Source organism: Protopterus annectens, chromosome 1.part0 (genome assembly GCF_019279795.1).
Source record: "Protopterus annectens isolate FY-2018-M chromosome 1.part0, PAN1.0, whole genome shotgun sequence".
Taxonomy (NCBI): Eukaryota; Metazoa; Chordata; order Ceratodontiformes; family Protopteridae; genus Protopterus; species Protopterus annectens.
In genome coordinates, this window is record NC_056725.1 from 1,405,342,855 (window position 1) to 1,405,368,071 (window position 25,217).

Sequence of the window (25,217 nt, forward strand, 5' to 3'; positions counted from 1 at the left end):
CCCCATGCCTAAAAAACAGATGCTTAAAATGGCTGAGGATTTAATTGCTCTTATCAGAGGTTCTCGGCCCCCACCAGACAAAAGGCCCAGAGTGGAGGAAGATTCCCCCTTCTCTGATCAGGGCTCCATTATTTCAGAGCACTCTGATGATCAGGAACATTCTTACTCCCCTTTTGAAGACTCTGATGTGGAGGAGTCCATCCCTTCTGTATCCCCCCCCCCCCAGAGGATTACTCATTTGTGGAAACTTTGCATACCTTAAGGGAACACTTCCACTGGGAAGGCCAAGATTATTCAGATTCCAAGAAAAGGCTTAGGGAATTTCTCTTGTTTCCTCAGCACAGGCCTCTGGCTATATGTCCTGTCTTGGACATCCAAGTTTTCTCGGAGGCCTGCCTTAACCCGGACTCTCTACCTCCAGCTCCAGTTGAGCCTGACAGGTACTACAGGGTTCCTGACTCGCACCAATTTCTATACGAAAGCCATGCTGCTGACCCAGAAACCATCTCACAGGGCCCCAAGGGAGTTAAGGCCTCCACTGCTAAAAATCCATTACCTTCCGAGAGAGATTCCAGATCCTTAGAAAGGTGGGGAAAAAAGGTATATGCCTCGGCTACCTTAACCATGAGGGCCTTAAACTGTCAGTTCCATATGCTAAAATACCAACAGTTTTTGTTATCACAATTGAAAAGTAAAATGTCACAACCTGAACAACCAGCCTTGAAGGAGTTGCAGGATTTGATGCATAGTGCATAACAAGTTGGGTAAGCATACCTTACAATGTGGTTTTGATGCTCTAGAGGCCTCACGTAGAGGTGCTGTTACAGGATCAGTCATACGTAGACATGCCTGGCTCAAGGAACAAACCTTGCCAGATCGTCAAAGCTAAATTACTAGATGCCCCTCTACAAAAGGATGTATTATTTGGTGCTAATGCTGAGGAGGTATTAAGGAAAATGGAGGAAAAGGCTAAATCAATGCAAACTGTGAGATTTTCTACAGGTACAACCCCCACGTTTCAGTAGAAATTGGCCTTCCAAAAATTGGTCCTTTCCTGCCACGGACAGACCCCAAAGGGGTAGATACAGGCGCCCGAGGGGCAGAGGACAATCCCAAGGATCGTTTAGAGGCAGACAATGGCAAGCTCCTACACAAAGAGGTGGGGAGGATAACTCGCAACCATTCAGAAAGCAAGCCCAATGACTTTCCCCTTTGCATGCCAAGCAAGACTCAAATGGAAGCACCCTTAGGAGGAAAACTGGCATTATTTTCAAAAAATTGGCATATTGTCACAAGACAAATGGATCCTGGACATTATAAACAGAGGCTACAGATTCCATTTTCACACCCTTCCAAAAATGAGAGGCATGCCAAACCTGCCACACAATCAAAGGGCAGAGGCACAAAGGCAAATTACAGATCTCATAGACATGAAAGCTATTCAAGAGGTACCTACGCACGAACAAGATCAAGGTTTTTATTCCAGACTATTCCTGGTACCAAGGAAGGGAAAAGATTGGAGACCTATTTTGGACCCATCCATCCTAAATACATTTCTACTCGTACCAAAATTCAAGATGCTCACTCTACAGCAACTTCTTCCCATGCTGGGCAAGGAGTCTTGGCTGGTAACATTGGACCTCAAGGAGGCATACCTGCATGTCCCAATCAGACAAAATTGCAGAAGGTACCTCCGATTTCTTGCAGGTTCAACCCATTATCAATTCTCTGCATTGCCCTTTGGCTTATCTACTGCACCCAGAGTATTCATGAAATGCCTGGCATCAGTAATTGCCTACTGCAGACTTCAAGGGATACAAATATACTCCTATTTGGACGACTGCCTGATCCAAGCGGACAGCAAGCACATTCTTCTGAAACATCTGGCTTATGTAATGTTGTTGAACTCTCTGGGATACACAGTCAACAAAAAGAAATCAAGGCTAATACCCTCTCGGAAGATAATTTTCCTGGGTGCCAACTTGGACACAAACACCCATACGGCCTACCTCACGCCAGAGAAGCAGGGGCAACTAATTCAATTTTTCAGAACACTGGCAAATTGCACCAGGCTGACTGCATGGAAAATCCTGCAGGCTCTGGGATTCATGGCATTTTGCATCTTACTAATCCCATGTGCAAAGCTGCATATGAGGAAACTACAATGATACCTAAAAAACATATGGTCTCAACACAGCCACAGTTTGGAAACAATAATACCACTAATTCCATGTCTGCAAAAGGAATTTCTGTGGTGGGCTCAAGCATGTCAAACACAGGTCTTCCTTTCAGCAAGCCTCAAGCAAATCAAGTCATCACAACAGATGCCTCGGACTATGCCTGGGGGGCGCACATGACAGACCGGTGCATTCAGGGCAAATGGTCCCAAAAAGAAATGCACCTTCACATCAATCAAAAAGAAATGCTAGCAGTAATAAATGCTATTATAGCTTTCAAGGACCTTCTACAACCAGGTCAACTATTGATTAAGAACGGACAACACCACAGTTATGTGGTACATAAACAAGCAGGGAGGAACACATTTTTATCCCCTATGCAGACTGGCCATGTCACTTTGGAACATGGCCATGGACTTACAAATGGAACTACAAGCACAGTACTTGCCAGGCAAGGAAAACACCTTGGCAGACAACCTAAGCAGGAATATGACAGATCCACACGAATGGAAGTTGCATCCAAAAGTTTTTACAGAGATAATCCAAGAATGGGGAAGGCCAGACGTAGCTCTCTTTGCCTCCCACAAAAATCAATTGACAAAATTCTGCTCAAGGATCTTCCATCCAAAGGCCTGGAGTGGACGCTCTCTCTTTCAGTTGGACATCAATGACAGTTTATGCCTTCCTGCCTCTTCCTCTGCTGCCCAAAGTCCTATTGAAGACCAGAGCAGACAGACCAAAGATGATCCTCATTGCTCCGGACTGGCCAAGGCAACACTGGTACCCACTCCTGAGGAGCCTGACTCATTCCCCACCATGGATCCTGCCTCTAATGCCTCTTCTGACTCAGCACAGCTTCAAAACTCTTCACAGTCAGTTAAAAACGCTCAATCTAGCCGCATGGAAGATTCCTTAGCATCACAGCAGGCCCTACTCTCCAAGGAGGTGCAGGATGTCATTTTGGAGGCCAGAAGGCCATCAACTAGAAAAGCTTACTCCGCAAAATGGAAACGTTTTTGTCTGGAATGAGAAAAAGGGCCATAACCCTGGAAAACTGAATTTAGCTCAAATACTACAATATTTGGCTGAACTGCTAAACGGTGGACTTTCGTTCTCCATCAAAATCCATGCCTCGGCCATTTCTGCAGAATACAACACTGATCCACCTTTCTTCTCTCACCCTCTATTAAGACGGTTCCTCAGAGGGGCTAAGAATTTAAGACCTCCAAGGAAACAACCAATACCTGCTTGGGATCTTAATTTCATTCTGGAAAAGCTGACTTTGCCTCCTTTTGTGCCAGCTGCCTCATCAGATTTGCAATATTTGTCCTGGAAAACCGCTTTCCTTCTGGCTATCACTTCAGCTCGTAGAGTTTCAGAACTACAGGCTCTCATGGCTGTCCAGCCTTTTATCATCTTCCATCAGGACAGAGTTTCCTTACGAACCAACCTGTCCTTTATGCCTAAAGTGGTATCCAGGGTAGCTTTAGATCAGGCCATACATTTACCTACTTATCCTAATCCTCAAAACAAAGGGGAGAGATTACTACATTCCTTGGACATCCACAGGCAACTGCGTTATTACTTGGACAGAACAAAACCTTTCAGAAAATCAGAACAGCTCTTTGTGGCCTATGCGGTAGGAGCTCAAGGAAAACCAATTTCCAAACAGACAATCTCAAAATGGATAGCCCACTGCATACACTTTTGCTATTCCTTTCATGGCAAAACTGTACCTACAGGCATTAGAACTCATTCCACCAGGGCCACAGCCACCTCTGCAGCCTTCCTCTGAGGAGTTCCTACCAAGGATATTTTGGAAGCAGCCACTTGGAGTTTTGTGCATACCTTCTCCAAGCACTACAACCTATCATTATACTCCAAATCTAGTGCAGGCTTTGCCACTGCAGTCTTGCAGGGCATTTTGGCTCCTCCTAGATGTCCTTCAAGAATGCAACTGCAGTCATAACATATGGGTTGTCCTGCCTCAGGCAGCCCTCGGTCGGCCGGATTCCAAAGTCTGGGTCCGACATCGGCTGATGTCGCATTTCTCTCCGACGTCAGAGCGGCTGGAGTACATAAGCATCAGCCGACGCCATTTTCTTCAGTCTTTCTTGCCACGCGGTGCCAGAAGCAGTTCACAAGTGCCGGTCGGTCAGCTCCTGTATTCTTCGATTCCGAAGTCATCGAAAAAGCTAAGTACCCCGTTGGGGACCTTTTCTTGCCTCAGCCGATGTCAGAAATTACTGAAAAAGTTAACAATTGTCTTTCTTGTGGTAAACAAATACCTCATAAGGATTTCCACTGTTACTGTCTTCCTTGCCTTGGCCCAGACCACGACGTCTCGGCCTGTGTAGCCTGTGCTCGCTTCAACAAGCGCACTCTCTGGCACCGGGCGGAGTTCGCTGAAGACTTTTTCGGCGAAAAATTTGCTTATACAATGCCGTCGGAACTTCCGACATCGCAAACTCCCAAGAAACGAAAAGACCGGGACCGACATCCTTGGCCCGCGTCTACCACAAGACTCCACGCCAAAACCTACCGCGAGTGCTCCGGTTCCCCCTGAGACTGTTATTCCACCGCTCCGAACCGAAGACACCGCATTACCGACGACTCCGATTCCGGATATCACCCCGACGCCAGTTATGATTTTCCTCCAGATACCGAAACCGAGGAAATGCCCCAGACCATTGCTGTAGATAAGGTCACTCCTGCACGTGGAGCTGCCAGGCCTCCTATGGCCATGTCTACTAAGGCCTACACTAGGGCTAAGGCAGCCAGCAAGACCAAGCATCTTACTACTAAAGCCTTACCTCAGCCTTCTCCAGAGACACAAATCATGACTATGGCTGCTGACTTAGTTTCTATGATTAGAGGTTCACAGGCCCATCCTGAGAGAGGATCCCAGCCTCCTTCTGATAAAAGGCCCCGGGTTGAACCCTCTGACCCTATTCCTTCAGATGAAGATTCTGAGGACTCTGTCCACTCAGATGGCCAGGAAGAGCTCTTCCAGACCTATGAGGACTCTGATGCAGAGGATTCCATCCCCTCGGCATCCCCTCCTGAGGATATTTCTTTTGGGGAAGTTCTGCATACCATGAGGGAACATTTCAACTGGCAAGGCCAGGAATATTCTGATTCCAGAAAGCGCCTTCGAACTTTCCTTAAAAGGCCCCAGCACAGGCCCTTAGCTATTCCTCCTGTGCTTGATGTTTTGGATGATTTTATATTCTGACTCTTAGTGTTACCCCTGATTCTCTTCCTCCTGCTCCAGCCAAGCCAGACGGGTATTACAGGGTCCCAGAAACACATTCCCATTTATTCAGGGCCCATACTGCTGATTTGGAAACTATTTCTCAGGGACCTAAAGGTGTTTCAGCTTCCACCTCTAAAAATCCTTTGCCCTCCAACAGGGAAGCTAGGTCATTAGAGAGATGGGGTAAAAAGGTTTACACCTCCACTACTTTATCTATGAGAGCTTTGAATTGCCTTTTTCATATGTTACAATATCAGGATTTCCTGTTAAAAGATTTACAGAAAACATTGGCCTCTCCTGATCCTTTTAGACAGGAAGTCTTTGCAGGAAGCTGTACATAACTCTCAGCAAGTAAGCAATCACTTCCTGCAGTGTGGATATGATGCACTGGAAGCTTCATGTAGGGCAGCTATGACAGGGGCAGTCATTCGTAGACATGCATGGTTAAAGGATCAACCTCTACCAGATCATTTCCTCAGGGGAATCAAGAACATTAAGCCACCAAGAAAGGCTCCAGTGCCAGCCTGGGACCTCAATTTTGTCCTAGAAAAACTGACTCTACCTCCATTTGAGCCAGCAGCTTCAGTTGACTTGCAATTTCTCTCATGGAAGACAGCTTTCCTGTTGGCAATTACCTCAGCAAGAAGGGTTTCGGAACTACAGGCCCTAATGGCAATACCACCGTTCATAATTTTCCACAGAGACAGGGTTTCATTAAGGACCAACCTTACTTTTATGCCAAAGGTGGTATCTAGGGTTTCTTTAAATCAAGCTATTCATCTGCCTGCTTTCTTCCCCAATCCTGAGAATAAGGGGGAAAGACTGTTACATACCTTGGACATTCACAGACAACTTCGATACTACCTGGACAGAACCAAGACCAGTAGGAAGTCTGAACAACTTTTTGTAGCTTACGGTCCTGCAGTCCAAGCAAAAGCAATTTCAAAACAGACTATTTCAAAATGGATTGGACATTGCATCAGATTCTGTTATTCCTTTCATGGAAAGACTGTTCCAGCCAATGTCAGACCACATTCCACCAGAGCTACAGCCACCTCCACAGCATTCTTAAGAGGGGTGCCTACTAAGGACATTCTAGAAGCTGCTACATGGAGCTCCGTGCATACATTCTCCAAACACTACAATCTCCCTCTATACACCAGATCCAGAGCAGGCTTTGCTTCGGCAGTCCTGCAGGGTTTGATTGCCACACCATCTTTTTCCTAGAGCATTCCTTCTCCCCCAGCTAAGCTATGGTATTCTACCCATATGTCATGACTGCAGTTGCATTCTTGAAGGACATAGTACAGTTTTGTACCTACCATAAATGTAGATGTCAGATATGCAACTGCAGTCGGATTTTCCCTCCCTCCATACCCCTCTATGCCTAGGGTCCACTCCTATCCCTGTTTCTCTTAGCTGGGGATATCTGTTATGGTGTATCTGTTTATTGCTCATTTATTTGTCTGGAATCCTGTTTTTGTCTTCCAATTTGATTACAGCCTTCCTTGGAGGGCACCTGGCATCTGGGGCAAGAAACACTGAAGAAAATGGCGTCGGCTGATGCTTATGTACTCCAGCCGCTCTGACGTCGGAGAGAAATGCGACATCAGCCGACGTCGGACCCAGACTTTGGAATCCGGCCGACCGAGGGCTGTCTGAGGCAGGACAACCCATATGTTATGACTGCAGTTGCATATCTATCGGACATCTACATTTATGGTAGGTACAAAACTGTACTTTTTGCCTGCTTTGACATGGCTGAGAAGAGTACGGCCCTTCCTGGTTTCAAAAAATGCCAGAAATGTGGCCATAAAATTCCTTCGTCAGACTTTCATTTATGTATGTATTGTCTTGGCCCTCGCCACTTGCAGGAAGATTGAAGTATTTTTCAAGAATGCAACTGCAGTCATAACATATGGGTTGTCCTGCCTCAGGCAGCCCTCGGTCGGCCGAATTCCAAAGTCTGGGTCCGGCATCGGCCGGTGTCACCTCCTCTCCGACGTCACCACGGCTGGAGTATAAAGGCATCGGCCGACGCCATCTTCTTCAGTCTTTCTTGCCGCGCGGTGCCCGAAGCAGAGGCAGTTCGCAAGTGCCGGTCGGTCAGCGCCTGTGTTTTCAGTACCGAAGTCATCTAAAAGGTAAGTACCCCGTTGGGGAACATTTATTCTTGCCTCAGCCGATCGGAACAAATTGAGAAAGTTAATAATTGTTTGACTTGTGGTAAACAAATACCTCATAAGGACTTCCATTCTCTCTGCCTTCCTTGCCTGGGCCCAGACCACGACGTCTCGGCCTGTGCTGCCTGTGCTTGCTTTAATAAGCGCACTCTCAGGCGCCGGGCAGAGTTCGCAGAGGACTTTTTCGGTGAATCCTTTGCGTACATCATGCCGTCGGATCAACAGACTACCCAATCTGCTAAAAAACGCAAGGACCGGGACCGACATCCTCGGCCCGCGTCCACTACCGATGCTACTCCCAAACCCTCTGCTAGTGCTCTGGTCCCTTCGGAAGTGGTAAATCTACCGCTCCAGGCCGACGACACAGCGTTAACACGACCTTCGGTCTCTGAGATCTCTCCGGTGCCGGTTGTTGATTTTCCTCCGGAAACAGAAGTTCTGGATCTACCCGACACCATTTCTGTGGACAAGGTTACGCCTGCACGTGGGGCTGCTAGGCCTCCTTTATCCATGTCCATCAAGGCCTTTACACGTGCTAAGGCCGCAAGCCAGGCCAAGGCCCATCCTAGACCTACTGCCCAGGCCCCTTCTGATAAGCAGATCATGTCTCTGGCTGCTGATCTTATTTCCCTTATCAGGGGGTCTCAGCCTCATCCGGAAAGGTGTTCCCAGCCACTTGCAGAGAAAAGGCCCAGAACTGAGCAGGCGGACGACCTCTCCTCTGATGAAGCCTCTGGGGATTCTGAACACACTGATGCCCAAGAAGAATTCTTCCAGGCCTACGAAGACTCTGATGCTGAGGAATCAATTTCCTCTGCCTCCCCTCCAGAGGATTTCTCTTTTGGTGAAGTCCTGCATTCCATGAGGGAACATTTTCAATGGCAGGGTCAGGAATTCTCTGACTCCAGGAAAAGGCTTCGTACCTTCCTCAAGCTTCCCCAGCACAGGCCTTTAGCTATTCCACCTGTTATGGATGTCTTGGATGATGTTTTCTCTGACTCCAGTGCTAACCCTGATTCTCTTCCTCCGGCTCCTATCTAGCCGGGCAGATGATATAGGGTCCCTGACACTCACAAGCACCTTTTTAAGGCCCACTCTGTGGATCTAGAAACTATTTCACAGGGCCCCAAGGGAGTGGCTGCCTCCTCTGCCAAAAACCCACTGCCAGCAGACAGGGAAGCAAGGTCCCTGGAGAGATGGGGTAAAAAAGTATATACTTCTACTACCCTGGCCATGCGGTCACTAAATTGCCTTTTTCACATGTTTCAGTACCAGGATTTTCTCCTGGATGATTTACAGAAAAAGTTAGCTTCTCCTGAGCCTATTGATAAAAAGGCATTGCAGGATCATATACCTAGCACTCAGCAGGTTAATAACCATTTTCTACAGTGTGGTTATGATGCACTGGAAGCTTCATGTAGGGCAGCTATTACTGGGGCTGTGATACGTAGACATGCTTGGTTAAAGGATCAGTCTTTGCCTGACCATGTTAAAGTAAAGTTACTTGATGCACCTTTGGAAAAACGGAAGCTTTTTGGTGCTACTGCACAAGATGTATTGAAATCCATAGAGGAAAAAGCAAAGTCAGTGCAGACAGTCAAGGATTTCCTTCAGGTTCAGCCACCCAGATTCAGCAGAAACTGGCCCTCAAAGAATTTGTCCTTCCCCGGCTCAGACAAGTTTCAAAGGGGAAAAAGCAGACGTGCCCGAGGTAGAGGACAATACCGAGGATCTCACAGGGGACACCAATGGCAACCTCCAAATCAAAGAAGTGGTACAGACAGTTCAGCTGCACCACAAGGACAATCGCAATGACTTGATTTTCATTCCGCCTACAAAGGTTCAAAGAGAAGCACCCTTGGGCGGAAAATTATCCTTATTCTCACAGAACTGGCATATCTTAACCAAGGACAACTGGATTCTGGATTTGATAGACAAAGGTTACAGATTCCACTTCCATGCATTACCAATAAGACAAGGCATGCCAAACCTGCCACATCATCAAAGGGCAGAGGCACTCTCTCAAGTTTCCAAGCTGTTAAGTATAAAAGCAATAGAAAGGGTTCCTCCTCAGGAGCAAGGACAGGGATTTTATTCAAGGCTGTTCCTTGTTCCAAGAAAAGAAAACCAATGGAGACCCATACTGGACTTGTCATCTCTAAACACTTTTCTCATAGTGCCAAAGTTCAAAATGCTGACGTTGCAGCAACTCCTTCCCATGCTGGGCAAGGGGTCTTGGCTGGTCACTCTGGACCTCAAGGAGGCATACCTGCATGTCCCAATCAGACAAAGCTGCAGAAGATGCCTCAGATTTCTTGCAGGGACAGAGCATTATCAATTCTCAGCATTGCAGTTTGGCTTATCTACTGCGCCCAGAGTGTTCACGAAATGCCTGGCATCAGTAGTGGCACACTGCAGACTGCAGGGGATTCAAATATACCCCTACTTGGACGACTGCCTCATACAAGCAGACAACAAACAAACCTTAAAAGAAAATTTGGACTATGTCATGCATCTACTGCAGGCCTTGGGATACACAGTCAACATTCAGAAGTCAAAGCTACTGCCATCCCAACAGATTACCTTCTTAGGAGCCAAACTGCACACAGAAAACCAAATGGCCTACCTCACAGAGGAAAAACAGCAGCATTTACCAGATTACTTCACAGGCCTAGCAAAACTCTCCCAGCTGACTGCAAGGAAAATCCTGCAGGCCCTGGGGTTCATGGCATCTTGCATCCTTCTGATACCTTTGGCAAGACGTCATATGAGAAAGCTGCAATGGTATTTAAAAAACCTATGGTCTCAACACAGCCAAGTCCTAGAGGACATAATCCCACTTATTCCATGTCTGCAAAAGGAAATTTTTATGGTGAGCTCAAGCCAGTCAGCAAAACAAAGGTATGCCTTTCAACAGACTTCAAGCAGGCCAAATGATTACAACAGACGCCTCAGACCATGGATGGGGGGCGCACATGGAGGACAGGTGCATTCAGGGGCAATGGACCCCAAAGGAAAGACATTTGCACATAAACCAAAAGGAAATGTTGGCAGTGATGCATGCTATCGAGACTTTCGAAAAATCACTACAACAAGGGCATTTACTGATAAGGACAGACAACACCACTGTCATGTGGTACATAAACAAGCAGGGAGGCACTCACTCTTATCCCCTCTGCAGACTAACAATGCTTCTCTGGGAAAAATCCCTGAGCCTGAAGATACATTTACAATCCCAGTTTGTACCAGGCAAGGACAATGTGCTGGCAGACAACCTGAGCAGAAATTTCATGGATCCACATGAATGGATGTTGCATCCTCACATTTTCTCTCAACTGACGAAGACATGGGGAAGACCGGATGTAGATCTTTTCGCATCCCACTTAAATCATCACCTGAAAAGGTTCTGCACAAGGACTCGCCATCCTCTAGCCTGGAAGACGGATGCTCTCTCCTTCAGCTGGAATTCTCTAAAATTTTATGCATTCCCTCCTCTGCCTCTGCTGACCAAGGTGATACTGAAGGTCAAAGCAGAACACCCAACAGGTATTTTGATAGCTCCAGACTGGCCAAGGCAACACTGGTACTCATTGCTATTGACCATAACTCGGACCAAACCATGGCCTCTGACTCTATGGCCCCTGCTCCTAACACAACACAATTACATGACTGTACATCAAGACCTGAAATCATTACATCTGACAACCTGGAGACTAACATGACTTCTCCACCTAACTCTCTATCAAAATCGGTTCAAGAGATCTTGCTGGAAGCATGCAGACCTTCCACAAGAAAAACATATTCAGCCAAATGGAAGAGATTCAGCATCTGGAATGCCAACAGGGGTCAGGACACAGCATTACCGAGCATGCCTCAGATTTTAGAATACTTGGCAGAACTACTTCATACTGGGCTTTCATACTCTTCAATAAAGATTCATGCCTCAGCAAAATACAACTGTGACCTTCCAGTGTTTTCTCATCCCTTGCTAAGACAGTTTCTAAGGGGAATAAAGAATATCAAACCTCCCAGAAAACAGCCAGTACCTGCCTGGGACCTCAATTATGTGTTGGAAAAATTAACTCCTCCTCCATTTGAGCCAGCAGCAAGTTCAGAAATGCAATTTCTTTCATGGAAGACTGCCTTCTTATTGGCAGTCACATCTGCAAGAAGAGTTTCGGAGATACAGGCACTCATGGCAGTGGCTCCCTTCTTCATTTTTCATCAAGACAGTTTCTCTAAGAACCAATCCTACATTCATGCCCAAAGTTATTTCCAGGGTGTCTCTAAATCAAGCTATTCACCTGCCTACATTCTTCCCCAATCCACAAAATAGGGGGGAAAAGCTGCTGCATACTTTGGACATACACAGACAACTACGTTACTACTTGGACAGAACTAAGGCCACCAGAAAGTCTGACCAACTGTTTGTAGCCTATGCTGCTGGAGTGCAAGGAAAAGCAATCTCCAAACAATTTCAAAATGGATTGGACATTGCATCAGATTCTGCTATTCTTTCCATGGAAAAGGTGTGCCAGCCAATATTAGGCCACATTCCACCAGAGCTATGGCCACTTCCACAGCTTTCCTAAGAGGAGTGGCAGCAAAGGACATTTTAGAGGCTGCTACATGGAGCTCCGTGCATACATTTACCAAACACTACAACCTGCCTTTATATTCCAGATCCCGAGCAGGCTTTGCTTCGGCAGTCCTGCAGGGGATTTTAGCTACACCATCCTTATTAGTTCCATCCACCCCCAACTTGGCTATGGTATTCAACCCATATGTTATGACTGCAGTTGCATTCTTGAAGGACATAGTACAGTTTTGTACCTACCATAAATGTAGATGTCCGATAGATATGCAACTGCAGTCAGATTTTCCCTCCCACCTACCCCTCTGTATCCTTCTTTTTGGGTCCCTACCCCTTTTCCCATTAGCTGGGGGTATTCCTATGGTGTATCTGCTTATTACTGTTGTGCATGTTTAGGATTATTTTTATCCATTTACCAAATTTAGCCTTCCTAGGAGGGCACCTGGCATCTGGGGCAAGAAACACTGAAGAAGATGGCGTCGGCCGATGCCTTTATACTCCAGCCGTGGTGACGTCTGAGAGGAGGCAACACCGGCCGACGCCGGACCCAGACTTTGGAATTCGGCCGACCGAGGGCTGCCTGAGGCATGACAACCCATATGTTATGACTGCAGTTGCATATCTATCGGACATCTACATTTATGGTAGGTACAAAACTGTACTTTATGCATTGTAGCCACTGGGATATAGTGGAAAGGCATAAAAAAGCTCATTTTAAAAGGACAACTTCTTCCTTCAGCTTTTGGTGAATCCTTATCCACTGGAGATAAAGCTAAGATAGATGTTTTATCACCTTCTTCCTTGTCCTCTTCAGAAAAATCTAAGAAAAGAAGTCTCTTGGTTCCAACCTCCCCATTGTTTCTGAAAGCCAAAAAATTTAAGACCTCTGTTCCAACAGTTCCCATGCGACCAAAGGCCTCTGCTGCTGACACTCCAGTGCCAATGTACATTTCTGCACCCATTGCAATTTTGAGCCCTTTGACGTCAAAGGCCTCAATAGAAGAATTCACTGCTGATACACTTGCTAAGACCACTTTGCCTAGAACTACCTACTCTCCATCAGTTGATCCCTTTGCTGGGAAGTTCCAAGAAGTATTTTTGCAGAGGCCTAAGTCTCCTTCCACGTCATCCATCCTCTCCACCAAACGTCTTTCAGAACTCAACATGGAGAGGCTAGTGAATAAACTTTTATGGGCTAGAGGACTTTCAGGCCCCACTTCAGTACTGACCCCTTTGAGTCTTGGTACCAAAACCTTCTGTACACCTTTAACTACTTCTCTAACCTCCTCAGAGGTCTTAAGAGTCCTCTGTTCCTTATCTCTCAAAATCGACTACCAGCTCCAGATTTGTTCGCTTCTTTGGAGCCAGTAACTACACTGAGCGTTTTGGTTGTTTCTGAACCAGAGGCCTCCTGGAGTTGTGGCTACCCTGCTGGTTCCAGGGGACAGATCTTGACTGCAGGTTTTTCAGAGCTGTCCCTGCTCCTTGGCGATTCGGCTCAAGTTAGTTCCGCTCCGGCTTTGGTCTCAAGGGTTGGTTCTTCAGAGCAGGGAGTGACCCCGGTTCCAAGGCAGTCTTTCTTGGTTCTGGGCTCCCTTCCCTGTTCAGGGGGGCCAGCCTCCAAGGCTATGCAGAGGGCCCTTTCTCTTGCAGAGACTAAGTCTTCACCTTCCCTCTCAGAACAGGTACCTCCATGTAGATCAGTCATTCCTCCTCAAGGACAGTGGATGTAGACACCATCAAGCCCAGCCCCAAAAGACTGGATAAGATGCTTTCTGCCCCAAAGATGAACTGTTTTTTGGCTAAGGAGTTGGTTGTAGATGCTATGGTTATAGTAACGGTCACTAAAAAGGAACTTGCTGAGGTGAGTTCTCTGTCCATCCGCCCAGCAGGGAATCTCAGGCCATGGACAGATTTGGGAAGCGGGTCTACATTTCATCAACCTTCACCATAAGGTCTTTTTGGATTTTTTGGCATGTTTTGCCAGACTCCAATGGGATCTGATTTAAAGAGTTGTCAAGACACCCTATCAGGAGCTTTGGATGAGGTAATCCAAGAGAAAGTGGCTTCCCAGTTAGCCACCGTGAAGTTTGTGTCCAATTTGTCCATGAGGCTGATTGCTCATACAGAGGAAGGGAGATCTAGCGCAGTGGGTACAGGCGTAGCCATAAGGAGACACACCTGGATGCTACTATGAATTTGTGGAACCATTCAAGTCTTACTTCAGTGCTTCTTTTGATGGAGCATCCTTGTTTGGCCTTAAAGTAAGAGACTTTATCCCGGTGTGAGAAGGATGGTAAGACCCTTTCTGCTCTGGGCATATATTTCTCCATTCCCCAGAGGTCCTTTTCTAGGAACCAAAGGAGCTGTGGAAAACTGGTTCAAGAAATCCCCAAGGGCCTTTCCAAGGTGCACATGGAGGGAGTTCCCCAGTGGCAGAGGGGGGAACCAAAATGGAAGATGCAAGCCCCATGACAGAAGTGGTCCACAAAACTGGGACTTCAAGGATTCCTTCCTAGGGGAGTCCTTTCAGGATTCCTGAAGGGAAGCTTATTTGTCTTCCTATACAGAGGTTATATCCTTCCCTTTTCTCAACTCCCCTTTTGTGAAAAAAGACTACTGGATGTGCTCAATAGACCTTCAGGATGCATGTTACCATATAGAAATGGACCAATGCTCTGGAAGGGTCCTCTGCTTCCATCTAGGAGGCAGTCCTTACAAATTCAGAGTTATTGCCTTTGGACTCATCACAGCCCCCAGTGTGTTCATCAAATACATGACAGTAGTAGCAGCTTACTTGAGACTGCAGGGATTCTGAGTTTCCATACTTAACGACTGACTCATAACAGCTTCAACCAAGCATCAATTAATAGTAGCCCGAGACTGCACTCTTACATTTGTACCCATCTGTGGATTGCCATCAATTTAGAAAAGTTGCATTTAAACCTGACACAAAATTTGGAATTCATAGGGGCAGTACTGAATACTGTGACAATGACAGCATTGACATTGGAAAAGTGTGGTTCGGGTTCAAAAGTTAATTTACAGAAAGAAGGCTCCAGCACAATTAGTCTTGCAAGCTGTAGGTTCCATGGCGGCTTCTATAACTCTAGTACCCTTAGCTAGGTTACATATGCAAATTCTCCTCCAATGGCTACTAGCTTCCCAATTGTCTATCCTTCACCCACTGTCAGACCAAGTCTTTATCACCAACAGTTGTAAAATGGATCATCTTTGGTGTTACTTTTCCAACATTCTCCACTGTCCTTTGTTTTTCTGATGCCCATGGCCATAGTGACCAGTGACACTTCCTATGGAGTGGGGGACATTAACTGGGCAAGACTGTCCAAGGCATTTGGTCCCCATTAGAGGCCAACAACGTCAGTGTCCTAGAGATAAGAGCAGTGCTGCATGCTTTGCAGGCCTTTCAAACAGCTCTTCCTCAAGGGACTGTTGCAGATCAGACGGTGTCATTGGCTTGGTACATCAACAAGCAGGGAGGAACCAAGTCTTGCCCCCTTTGTCAAGAAGCAGTCAGTGTGGCAGTGGGCAACCTTGTCTAGCCGCTTTCTAATAGCAGCTCACATTCTGGGGATTTCCACTGTGATTGCAGATGAGCTGAGCAGATGCATCCTTCAGCCTCATGAGTGGTTTCTCAATCTAGAAGTGGCAAGAAATTATATTCCATCATTGGGGTCAACCTTGCTGCAACCTGTTTTGCCTCTCCCCTAAACAGCAAGTGCAGCAATTACTTTTCCCTGATTCGACCTCTGGGAAAGTCACCCCAGAGACACTCTGCTCCACAGTTGGCGCCCAGTTTTTTTGTATGTCTTTCCCTGGTACCTCTAGTTCCCAAACTTTTACAGAAAGCACTCTGAAGAGTATAGTAAACCTCATTGCTCCTTTTTGACCTCAACAGATTTGGTTCCCCTTTCTTTGGCCTTACTTGATTCATCAACCTTGGAATCTGCACCCAGTGCCAGATCTCCTGTCCCATCCAGACAGTCTTCAACAAAATATTTTGCACCTCAAGCTGACAGCATGGTTCCTCCAATTATATTAATTGCCAGGCATCCTAATATGTCCCCTCCAGTGCATTACATCCATTTATCTCATAAACCTTCTACTAGAAAACTGTATTTAAGTAAGTGGAAGAGATTTAAAAATTGGGGCCGTGAAAAGCAAATTGACTGTTCAGTAGAGCATGTTTTAGATTTCTTAGCATCTCTGTTCATTGCTGGGGCTTCTCCATCCACCATCAAACTACAATTGTCTGCAATTTCTGATTTTCACAATGGTTTAGAAGAATGTTGTTCAGCCTCTCAGGCTTTGTAAATCATTCCTAACCTAAGAGGCACACTTCTTTTTTTTTTTTTTTTTTTTGTTTTTGTTTTGAAAATCCCTGTGCAAAGATTAGATTACTTCTTGGGACCTTAACTTAGTACTACAGGTGGTGATGCATTCCCCCTTTGAACCCTCTGTGGAATGATCTGAAGTTTTTTATCTTGGAAGACGCTCTTCGGTAGCCACTACTTCAGCCAGAAGTATTTCAGAAATCTAGGCCTTGCCATCTGAATCTCCCTACCTTACTAGATATCTTGAAGAATGAACACCACCTTCTTGCCAAAGATAGTATATAAAACTAACATTAGCCAGACTGTTAATTTACCAGTCTTTCCTAATTATCCTAACAAAGGAGAATACGCCCTTCATTTATTAGAAACACAATTTTCTATAGACATCTATCTTCACAGAGCAAAAAAAGTCCAAGTTGGGAATGGCTGTCAGCAAGATTACCCTCTTAAGAGGCTGAAAGACTGTATTTTTATCATTTATGATAAAAATAAATTAACCTTACCTAAACCTGTCAAAGCACATTCTACAGGGTCTGTAGCCACTTCAGCGGTCTTCCAGTCTAGAGCTTCTATGGATGACATATGTGCCGCAGCTACTTGGGCTTTTCCCCATACCTTTTATTACTCATTACAAACTAGGGGAAGATGATCCTTTGGCTCGATGGTGCTTAGGAATATCCTTCCTAGAGTCCACTCAAGTTTTTAGGTAGCTGGGGACCCTGTTCCTTCCGTCAAGGGTAAAATGAAGATTGACAACGTCAGATAAGTTATGTACTCACTATAATGTTCCGTCTGTGTCAATCTTCATTTGTCCATTTCTAAGTCAAAGTACGATTTAACGTTCATGAAATTAGTATCGTTTCAATCTTTGTCAGCCAGAAGCGCTCTTCGCAGCGCCTGCAATGTGGCCGGTAAGAACTCCTTCTGCAATTCATACTGGGTTATTTGTATTGGTAACATACAAGACCTGTTGCTCCTACTACTATTGGAACTGTCTGGGTATTTTTCTTCCAAATTGCTGTTTCTGCCTGCAAGTCCTGATGACTTTGTATCTCTCTGTACGCAAGACACTGTAGTCACTGGGTGTGATGATTTCAGTGATCAGTGCTGCTTTTTGCCTTCTTTCCATGGACCACTTTGTGTGGTTTTCTAGCATCTGTCTTTTGAACCATTGGTAATGGGTGATCCCATGTGATGTAGACTTAATCATTCTATGCTTTGTGGCTCATGTTTCCAGTGTCTTTCAGCCACTTCAATGCTATGTTTGCACAATCCCCAGTGCAACAGCCTTGCCACATTATTATGCATTTCATTATACAGTCCTTCTGCCATTTAATATGATCACAGCCAACAATGAGGTGTGCGACTGTTCCTACATGTGTATATAGATGTATACATGATGTCCTTCAAGGATGCATCTGCAGTCATAACATATGGGTTGTCCTGCCTCAGGCAGCCCTTCGGTCGGCCGGATTCCAAAGTCTGGGTCTGGCCTCTGCTGATGTCGCACTTTCCCCGACGTCATAGCAGCTGTGGTATAAAAGCATCAGCCGACGCCATTTTCCCCAGTCTTTCTTGCCACGCAGTGCCCGAAGCAGAAGCAGTTCGCAAGTGCCGGTCGGTCAGATCCTGTGATTCGGCTACCGAAGACTTCGAAAAAGCTAAGTACCCCGTTGGGGACTCTTTCTTGCCTCAGCCGATGTCAGATAAAGTAAATAATTGTTTAACTTGTGGGAAACAAATACCTCATAAGGATTTCCACTCTTACTGCCTCCCTTGCTTAGGCCCAGACCACGACGTCTTTGCCTGATCAGCCTGTGCTTCCTTCAACCGACGAACTCTTAGACGTCGGTCGGCGTTTGCAGAGGAATTCTTTGGGGCTAATTTTGCATATAAGATGCCGTCGGAGACTCCGACATCGCATTTGGTGAAAAAACGGAAGGACAAGGACCGACATTCGCGGCCCGCGGTTTCGGCTGAAACCACGGTAAGGCCTACCGCGAGTGTCTCTGTTACGGCCGAAACAGAGTCCTCGGAACTTCCTTTATCCAAATCCACTCAACCGACCACCGAGGCCCTGGAGAACCCGGCTGAGTCTGCTTCTGAGCTACCTACCGATACCAGTGTTCAGGAAATGTCCGACACCATTCCTTTGGAAAAGTCTACTCCTGCACGTGGTGCAGCTAGACCCCCTGCTTCCATGTCCATTAAGGCTTTTTCCAGGGCTAAAGCTGCTAAACTTCCTAAAGCTTTGCCTCCCAAGACTACCTCTCAGAGACCTTCTAGTTCTCAGATCCTCAGCCTTGCACCCACCACCAGACAAAAGGCCCAGGACTGAGCCCTCTGACCAACACTCTTCAGATGAGTCTACGGATGGATCTGAGTTGCCAGATCACCAGGAGGTGGCTTTTTCGGCCTACGAGGATTCTGATGCTGAAGAATCTATCCCTTCGGCCTCCCCTCCTGAAGAGTTTTCTTTTGGTGAGACACTACACTCCATGAGGGAACATTTTCAGTGGCAGGGTCAGGATTTTTCTGATTCTAGAAAGAGATTAAGGACCTTTTTGCATTTACCTCAGCATAGGCTCTTAGCTATACCTCCTGTTTTGAATGTTATTGATGATGTGTACAATGATGTTAGTACAGCACCTGATTCTCTCCCTCCGGCACCTGCCAAACCTGATAGATACTACAGGGTCCCGGATTCCCATTTTCATCTGTACAAGGCCCATTCTGCAGACCCAGATACTATTTCTCAGGGCCCTAAAGGGGTTGCAGCTGCCACTGCCAAAAATCCTCTACCTTCTGAAAGGGAGTCTAGAGCTTTAGAGAGATGGGGAAAGAAGGTATATACTTCTGCAACTCTTTCCGTGAGGGCATTAAATTGTCAGTTTCATATGATACAGTACCAAGAGTATTTGTTAGATGAATTGCATAAGAAGCTTTCTTCTTCTGAACCCCTTTACCGCAAATCCCTTCAGGATCTGGTACATAACTCACAGCAGGTTAGTAATCATTTTTTGAAGTGTGGTTATGATGCACTGGAAGCTTCATGTAGGTCAGCTATGACTGGGGCAGTTATTCATAGGCATGCCTGGCTGAAGGAACAATCTTTACCAGACCATGTTAAAGCTAAACTCCTGGATGCTCCAATGGAAAAACAAAAATTATTTGGTTCCTCGGCTCAGGAGGTCTTAAAGAAGTTTGAAGAAAAGGCAAAATCTGTGCAAACAGTTAAGGACTTTCTGCAAGTACAACCTCCGAGATTCAGCAGAAACTGGCCTACTAAGAATTGGTCCTTTCCAGACTCGGACAGATCCCAGAGGGGCAGGAACAGGTGTCCCAGAGGTAGAGGGCAAGCTAGAGGCTCCTACAGAGGCAGTCAGTGGCAGCCTACCAACCAGAGAGGTAGTGCAGGAACAGCAACAACTACTACACCTGGACAGACTCAATGACTTTCCTTTGATTCCGCCTACCAGGGCTCAATTGGAAGCACCCTTTGGCGGAAAGCTTTCTTTATTCTCAAAAAACTGGCATTATATTACAAGGGACACATGGACGCTGCAAATAGACAAAGGATACAGGTTCCACTTCCACACTTTGCCAAGAAGAAACGGAATGCCAAACCTGCCACCAAATCAAAGGGCAGAGGCTTTAAAGCAGATCAACAACTTAATTCAAATGAAAGCCATAGAAAAGGTACCTCTTTCAGAACAAGGCCAAGGATTTTACTCCAGATTATTCCTTGTTCCAAGAAAAGAAAATCAATGGAGGCCTATTCTCGACCTGTCCACACTGAATACTTACCTCATTGTGCCAAAATTCAAGATGCTGACCCTACAGCAACTTCTTCCCATGCTGCGCAAGGAGTCTTGGCTGGTGACTCTAGATCTCAAGGAGGCATACCTGCATGTCCCCATTCGACAAAGTTGCAGAAGACACCTCAGATTTCTTGCAGGATCAGAGCATTATCAATTGTCAGCATTTCCCTTTGGTTTATCTACTGCGCCCAGAGTGTTCACGAAATGCCTGGCATCAGTAATTGCACACTGCAGACTTCAGGGGATTCAAATCTACCCATATCTGGACGACTGCCTTATACAAGCGGACAACAAGGAAAATTTGATAAAGAACTTGGCCTATGCCATCCACCTACTACAGGCCTTGGGATACACAGTCAACAGCCAAAAATCAAGACTTGTCCCATTCCAAAGAATAACCTTTTTGGGTGCAGATCTAGACACAACCACCCAAATGGCCTTTCTCACAGAAGAAAAACAAAAACAACTTCCGGATTACTTCATGAATCTGACAAGACAAACTCAGCTAACTGCAAGGAAAATCCTGCAGGCCCTGGGTTACATGGCATCCTGCATAATTCTGATTCCACAAGCCAGGCTGCATATGAGAAAATTACAGTGGTACCTAAGGAGTGTATGGTCTCAACACAGTCACAGTTTGGAAACTTTGATACCAATCATTCCTTGCCTTCAAAAGGAATTCCTGTGGTGGGCTCAAGCCTGCCAGTCCAACAGAGGGTTGCCTTTCAACAAACCAAAAACAAAACAAACCATCACTACGGACGCTTCAGACAGAGGATGGGGAGCACACATGGAGAGCAAATGTATTCAAGGCCTATGGTCTCAAGGGCAGCTGCGCATGCACATAAACCAAAAGGAAATGCTGGCAGTGATGCACGCAATCGAGGCCTTCAAACCTTTCCTCCACCAAGGCCTCCTGTTAATAAGGACAGACAACACCACGGTCATGTGGTACATAAACAAGCAGGGAGGCACGCATTCCTACCCTCTATGCAGGCTGGCCATGAATCTATGGGAACTATGCTTGAAACTCAATATCCAACTACAGTCCCAGTACGTGCCAGGGAAAGAGAATGTACTGGCAGACAGCTTAAGCAGAACTACCATGGCTGCACACGAATGGATTCTGCACCCAGACATCTTTCTACTCCTAACAAAAGCATGGGGAAAGCCGGAGATAGATCTGTTCGCCTCGCCCCACAATCAACTGAAGACTTTCTGCTCAAGGACATACCACCCACAAGCTTGGAGGGTGGAGACTCTCTCGTATATGCCTTCCCACCTCTCCCATTAATGTCCAAGGTTTTACTGAAGATCAGGGCAGAACAGCCAAGAGTGATCCTGATAGCTCCAGACTGGCCAAGGCAGCACTGGTACCCACTATTGAGGAGCATGTCACAGACAAAACCATGGCCTCTTCCCCTATGGCCTCTTCTCATGCAGAACAACTTCAAGATCATGCATCCCAACTTGAAAACATTGGAGCTAACTGCCTGGAAAATTCCATAAATCCCCCTCAAAATAACTTATCACAGAGAGTAAAGGACATTATTATGGAAGCTCGCCGGCCTTCCACAAGGAAGACATACTCACCAAAATGGAAAAGATTTCTCATTTGGAGCACAACAAAAGGCTTAGATGTGACAGTGGCGAACATGACACATATTCTCGAATACTTAGCAGAATTGTTCCACAATGGCCTGTCCTATTCTTCCATTAAGATTCATGCCTCAGCAATTTCAGCAGAATACAATGTTGATCCACCTATCTTCTCGCATCCTCTCCTCAGGCAATTCCTGAGAGGAATCAAAAATATCAATCCTCCAAGGAAACCCCCTTTACCTACTTGGGATCTCAACTTTGTGCTGGAGAAACTTACACTTCCTCCCTTTGAACCAGCAGCTTCGGCGGATCTACAGTTTGTCTTGGAAAACTGCATTCCTTCTGGCCATAACTTCAGCAGGAAGAGTATCCGAGTTACAAGCTTTAATGGCAGTACAGCCATTTCTTATCTTTCATCAGGACAGAGTTTCACTAAGAACCAATCCTACTTTTATGCCAAAGGTGGTATCTAGGGTATCCCTGAACCAAGCTATTCACTTGCCTACATTCTTCCCAAATCCACAAAATAGAGGGGAAAAACTTCTACACACTCTGGATATACACAGACAACTACGCTACTACTTGGACAGAACTAAAAGCTACAGAAAAACTGACCAACTCCTTGTAGCATATGCTGCTGGGGTACAAGGAAAAGCAATTTCCAAACAGACAATTTCAAAGTGGATAGGAAATTGTATTTGATTTTGTTACTCCTTTCATGGAAAGACTGTTCCTGCAAACATCAGGCCTCCTTCCACGAGGGCCACAGCCACCACTACAGCCTTCCTAAGAGGGGTGGCTACCAAGGACATTTTAGAAGCTGCTACATGGAGCTCCGTGCATACTTTTGCCAAACATTACAATTTACCTTTATACTCCAGATCCAGAGCAGGTTTTGCTTCTGCAGTCCTGCAGGGTATCTTAACTACACAATCCTTTTCTTAGTACCTCCTCCCCCAGATTGGCTATGGTATTCTACCCATATGTTATGACTGCAGATGCATCCTTGTAGGACATAGTACAGTTTTGTACCTACTATAAATGTAGATGTCCGATAGGTATGCATCTGCAGTCAGGTTTACTCTCCCTCCTTCCCCTCTGTGGTATTCCTAGGGTACTTACCCCTCCATTAGCTAGCTGGGGGATCTTTTATGGTGTATTTGTTTGTGTGTGTGTGTGTGTGTGTATATATATATATATATATATATATATATATATATATATATATATATATATATATATATATATATGTGTGTGCATATAAATTTGGCCTTCTAGAGGGCACCTGGCATCTGGGTCGGCTGATGCTTTTATACCCCAGCCGCTATGACGTCGGGGAAAGTGCGACATCAGCCGAGGCCAGACCCAGACTTTGGAATCCGGCCGACCGAAGGGCTGCCTGAGGCAGGACAACCCATATGTTATGACTGCAGATGCTATCTACATTTATGGTAGGTACAAAACTGTACTTTTCATGTATTTGCATACTTTCTGCAAACTCAATCTGAAGTAATTGAGAGGGGGGGGGATTCTGGGTAGAGGTGAAGTAAAGTTTTTAGCTGGTGCGAGCTGTGGTAATGGCAGTCTGTTCCAATGTCTGAAGTGAACCAATCTGTCAAGGATAAATGAAGGTAGACAACACAGCTGGAATGTTTATGGTGAGTACATACTTTTTTAGGGATGCCTTTCATTACCTTTTTCATCTGCATACTTTTGCCAAATAAAACCTCTAAATCTGTAGGTTTTGGAGGGGGTGGGGTTTCTTTAACAGTGCAGGTGCTGGCTACTGGTGTATAATGCAGTTCCACTTCTGTGTGAAAGTTTGCACTGTATCTACATAGCAAACTGGTGATGGCAGCCAACTGTTTTAAAAGTTTCAAAAGTTAATGGGATTTCTGGAAAAACAAAAGGGTGGTGTGTAGAGAACAAGGAGTTAAAGTTTGAAAGCAGTTTTACCACTTGCCGCCTTTATGTAATGCTTAAAAATGTGTGGTTAAAGCAAAGGATTAACATCCTGTCAAGAAAATCTTTACATCTAAATGTTCTCCTTTAAATGAAAAAGCAATTGAGGCTGCCATTTTCTTTTTCTTCCTAGCCCTCTGCTTGGTAAAGTTTGAGACAGGTAACTGTCGTGCATCTCTTACCAAATGGTGGTATGTTGCTGAAAATCAAACCTGTGCAGAATTCATTTATGGAGGATGTGGAGGGAACAGCAATAATTATGATGATGAACAGAAATGTTTGGAAAGTTGTCAGGGTGTCTCAGGTACGAACTTCAACTGGTGGGAAGATTTTATTTTTTTTATATTCAGACATGCACTTTATTTATTTTGAATGTCTTTCTAAATTCTAGGATCAGGGAAATTAAATGATGCTTCAGGTATTTCTAAGCGCATGACCAACTTGAAAGGTATGTGCATTATTTTTCATTCCGGCTGTCCCACTTGCTTTGCATCTTGAAGGAACAATTTCTCAAATCTTTTCTCAGATTGGTATTCCAATCCTGAGGGGAAGTATTTGGTGGAGGCTTATTTTGGTCCAAGTAGTGTTAATTCAGGAAGGTGTTCTCTGCATGCTTTGGTAATGGCTTTGACTGTCTTGAAGTACCAGAAACTCCCTCCTACCTCATATTTCTGAAAATCCTCTTCTACATTCTAATTGGTTGGCCTCGTACTTTGTAGTAATTTAATCTCTTTTTGCCAAGTCTGATAGTTCTGCATTTACTGACAAGTCCTGTTACAAGTGGTAATCTGGGTTGATATTTAAGTTATGGGGTGTTATGAGCCCCCTCCCCTAGGGGGATGTGCTTCATTATTTTTTTCTTTTGCTAGATGTCACACAGTGACGGTTATCTGCAAAAGAGTTGATTTTTCTGGCATGCATCCCCAGTTACTCTGTTACCTGTATTACAATTTAGGGGTAATCCCCCTACAAAAAATGCTTTCATGGTTTTGTTTATTGGGTGCAATTCTCTCTCTAGCAAGAACACAAGCTGGATTTCTGCCTTGAAGCCCCCAGTTATTCTGTTTCAGGTTATTATTTGCTGATTTATAGCAACAGTAGATGGGGTTTTACCTACAGTTAATGCATCCCTTTCCACCCAAGTCCAAAAGATATAAGGCTACCAAATTTAATACTGGGATCTTTTGCAGTTGTTAGAGTCACTGGAAGCCTGTCTGTAGCTCCTTAATCTTTTTAGCAGCAGCTATAGTTGGGGACTTATTCCCCC

At 45.5% G+C, this 25,217-nt stretch overlaps 1 protein-coding gene across 4 annotated transcripts in view; it reads left to right on the forward strand.

Annotated features, from left to right (window-relative positions):
* Positions 1–25,217, forward strand: part of LOC122798404 (kunitz-type protease inhibitor 2-like) — a 986,210-nt gene that overhangs the window by 151,549 nt on the left and 809,444 nt on the right. For 3 of the 4 annotated variants that reach the window (XM_044067317.1, XM_044067331.1, XM_044067323.1), the window contains exons 2-3: positions 24,084–24,254; positions 24,342–24,398. In XM_044067317.1, the coding sequence (XP_043923252.1) occupies positions 24,084–24,254; positions 24,342–24,398 (228 nt within the window). The remainder of the gene's footprint in view (positions 1–24,083; positions 24,255–24,341; positions 24,399–25,217) is intronic. The other variant, XM_044067338.1, reaches the window with a different exon arrangement.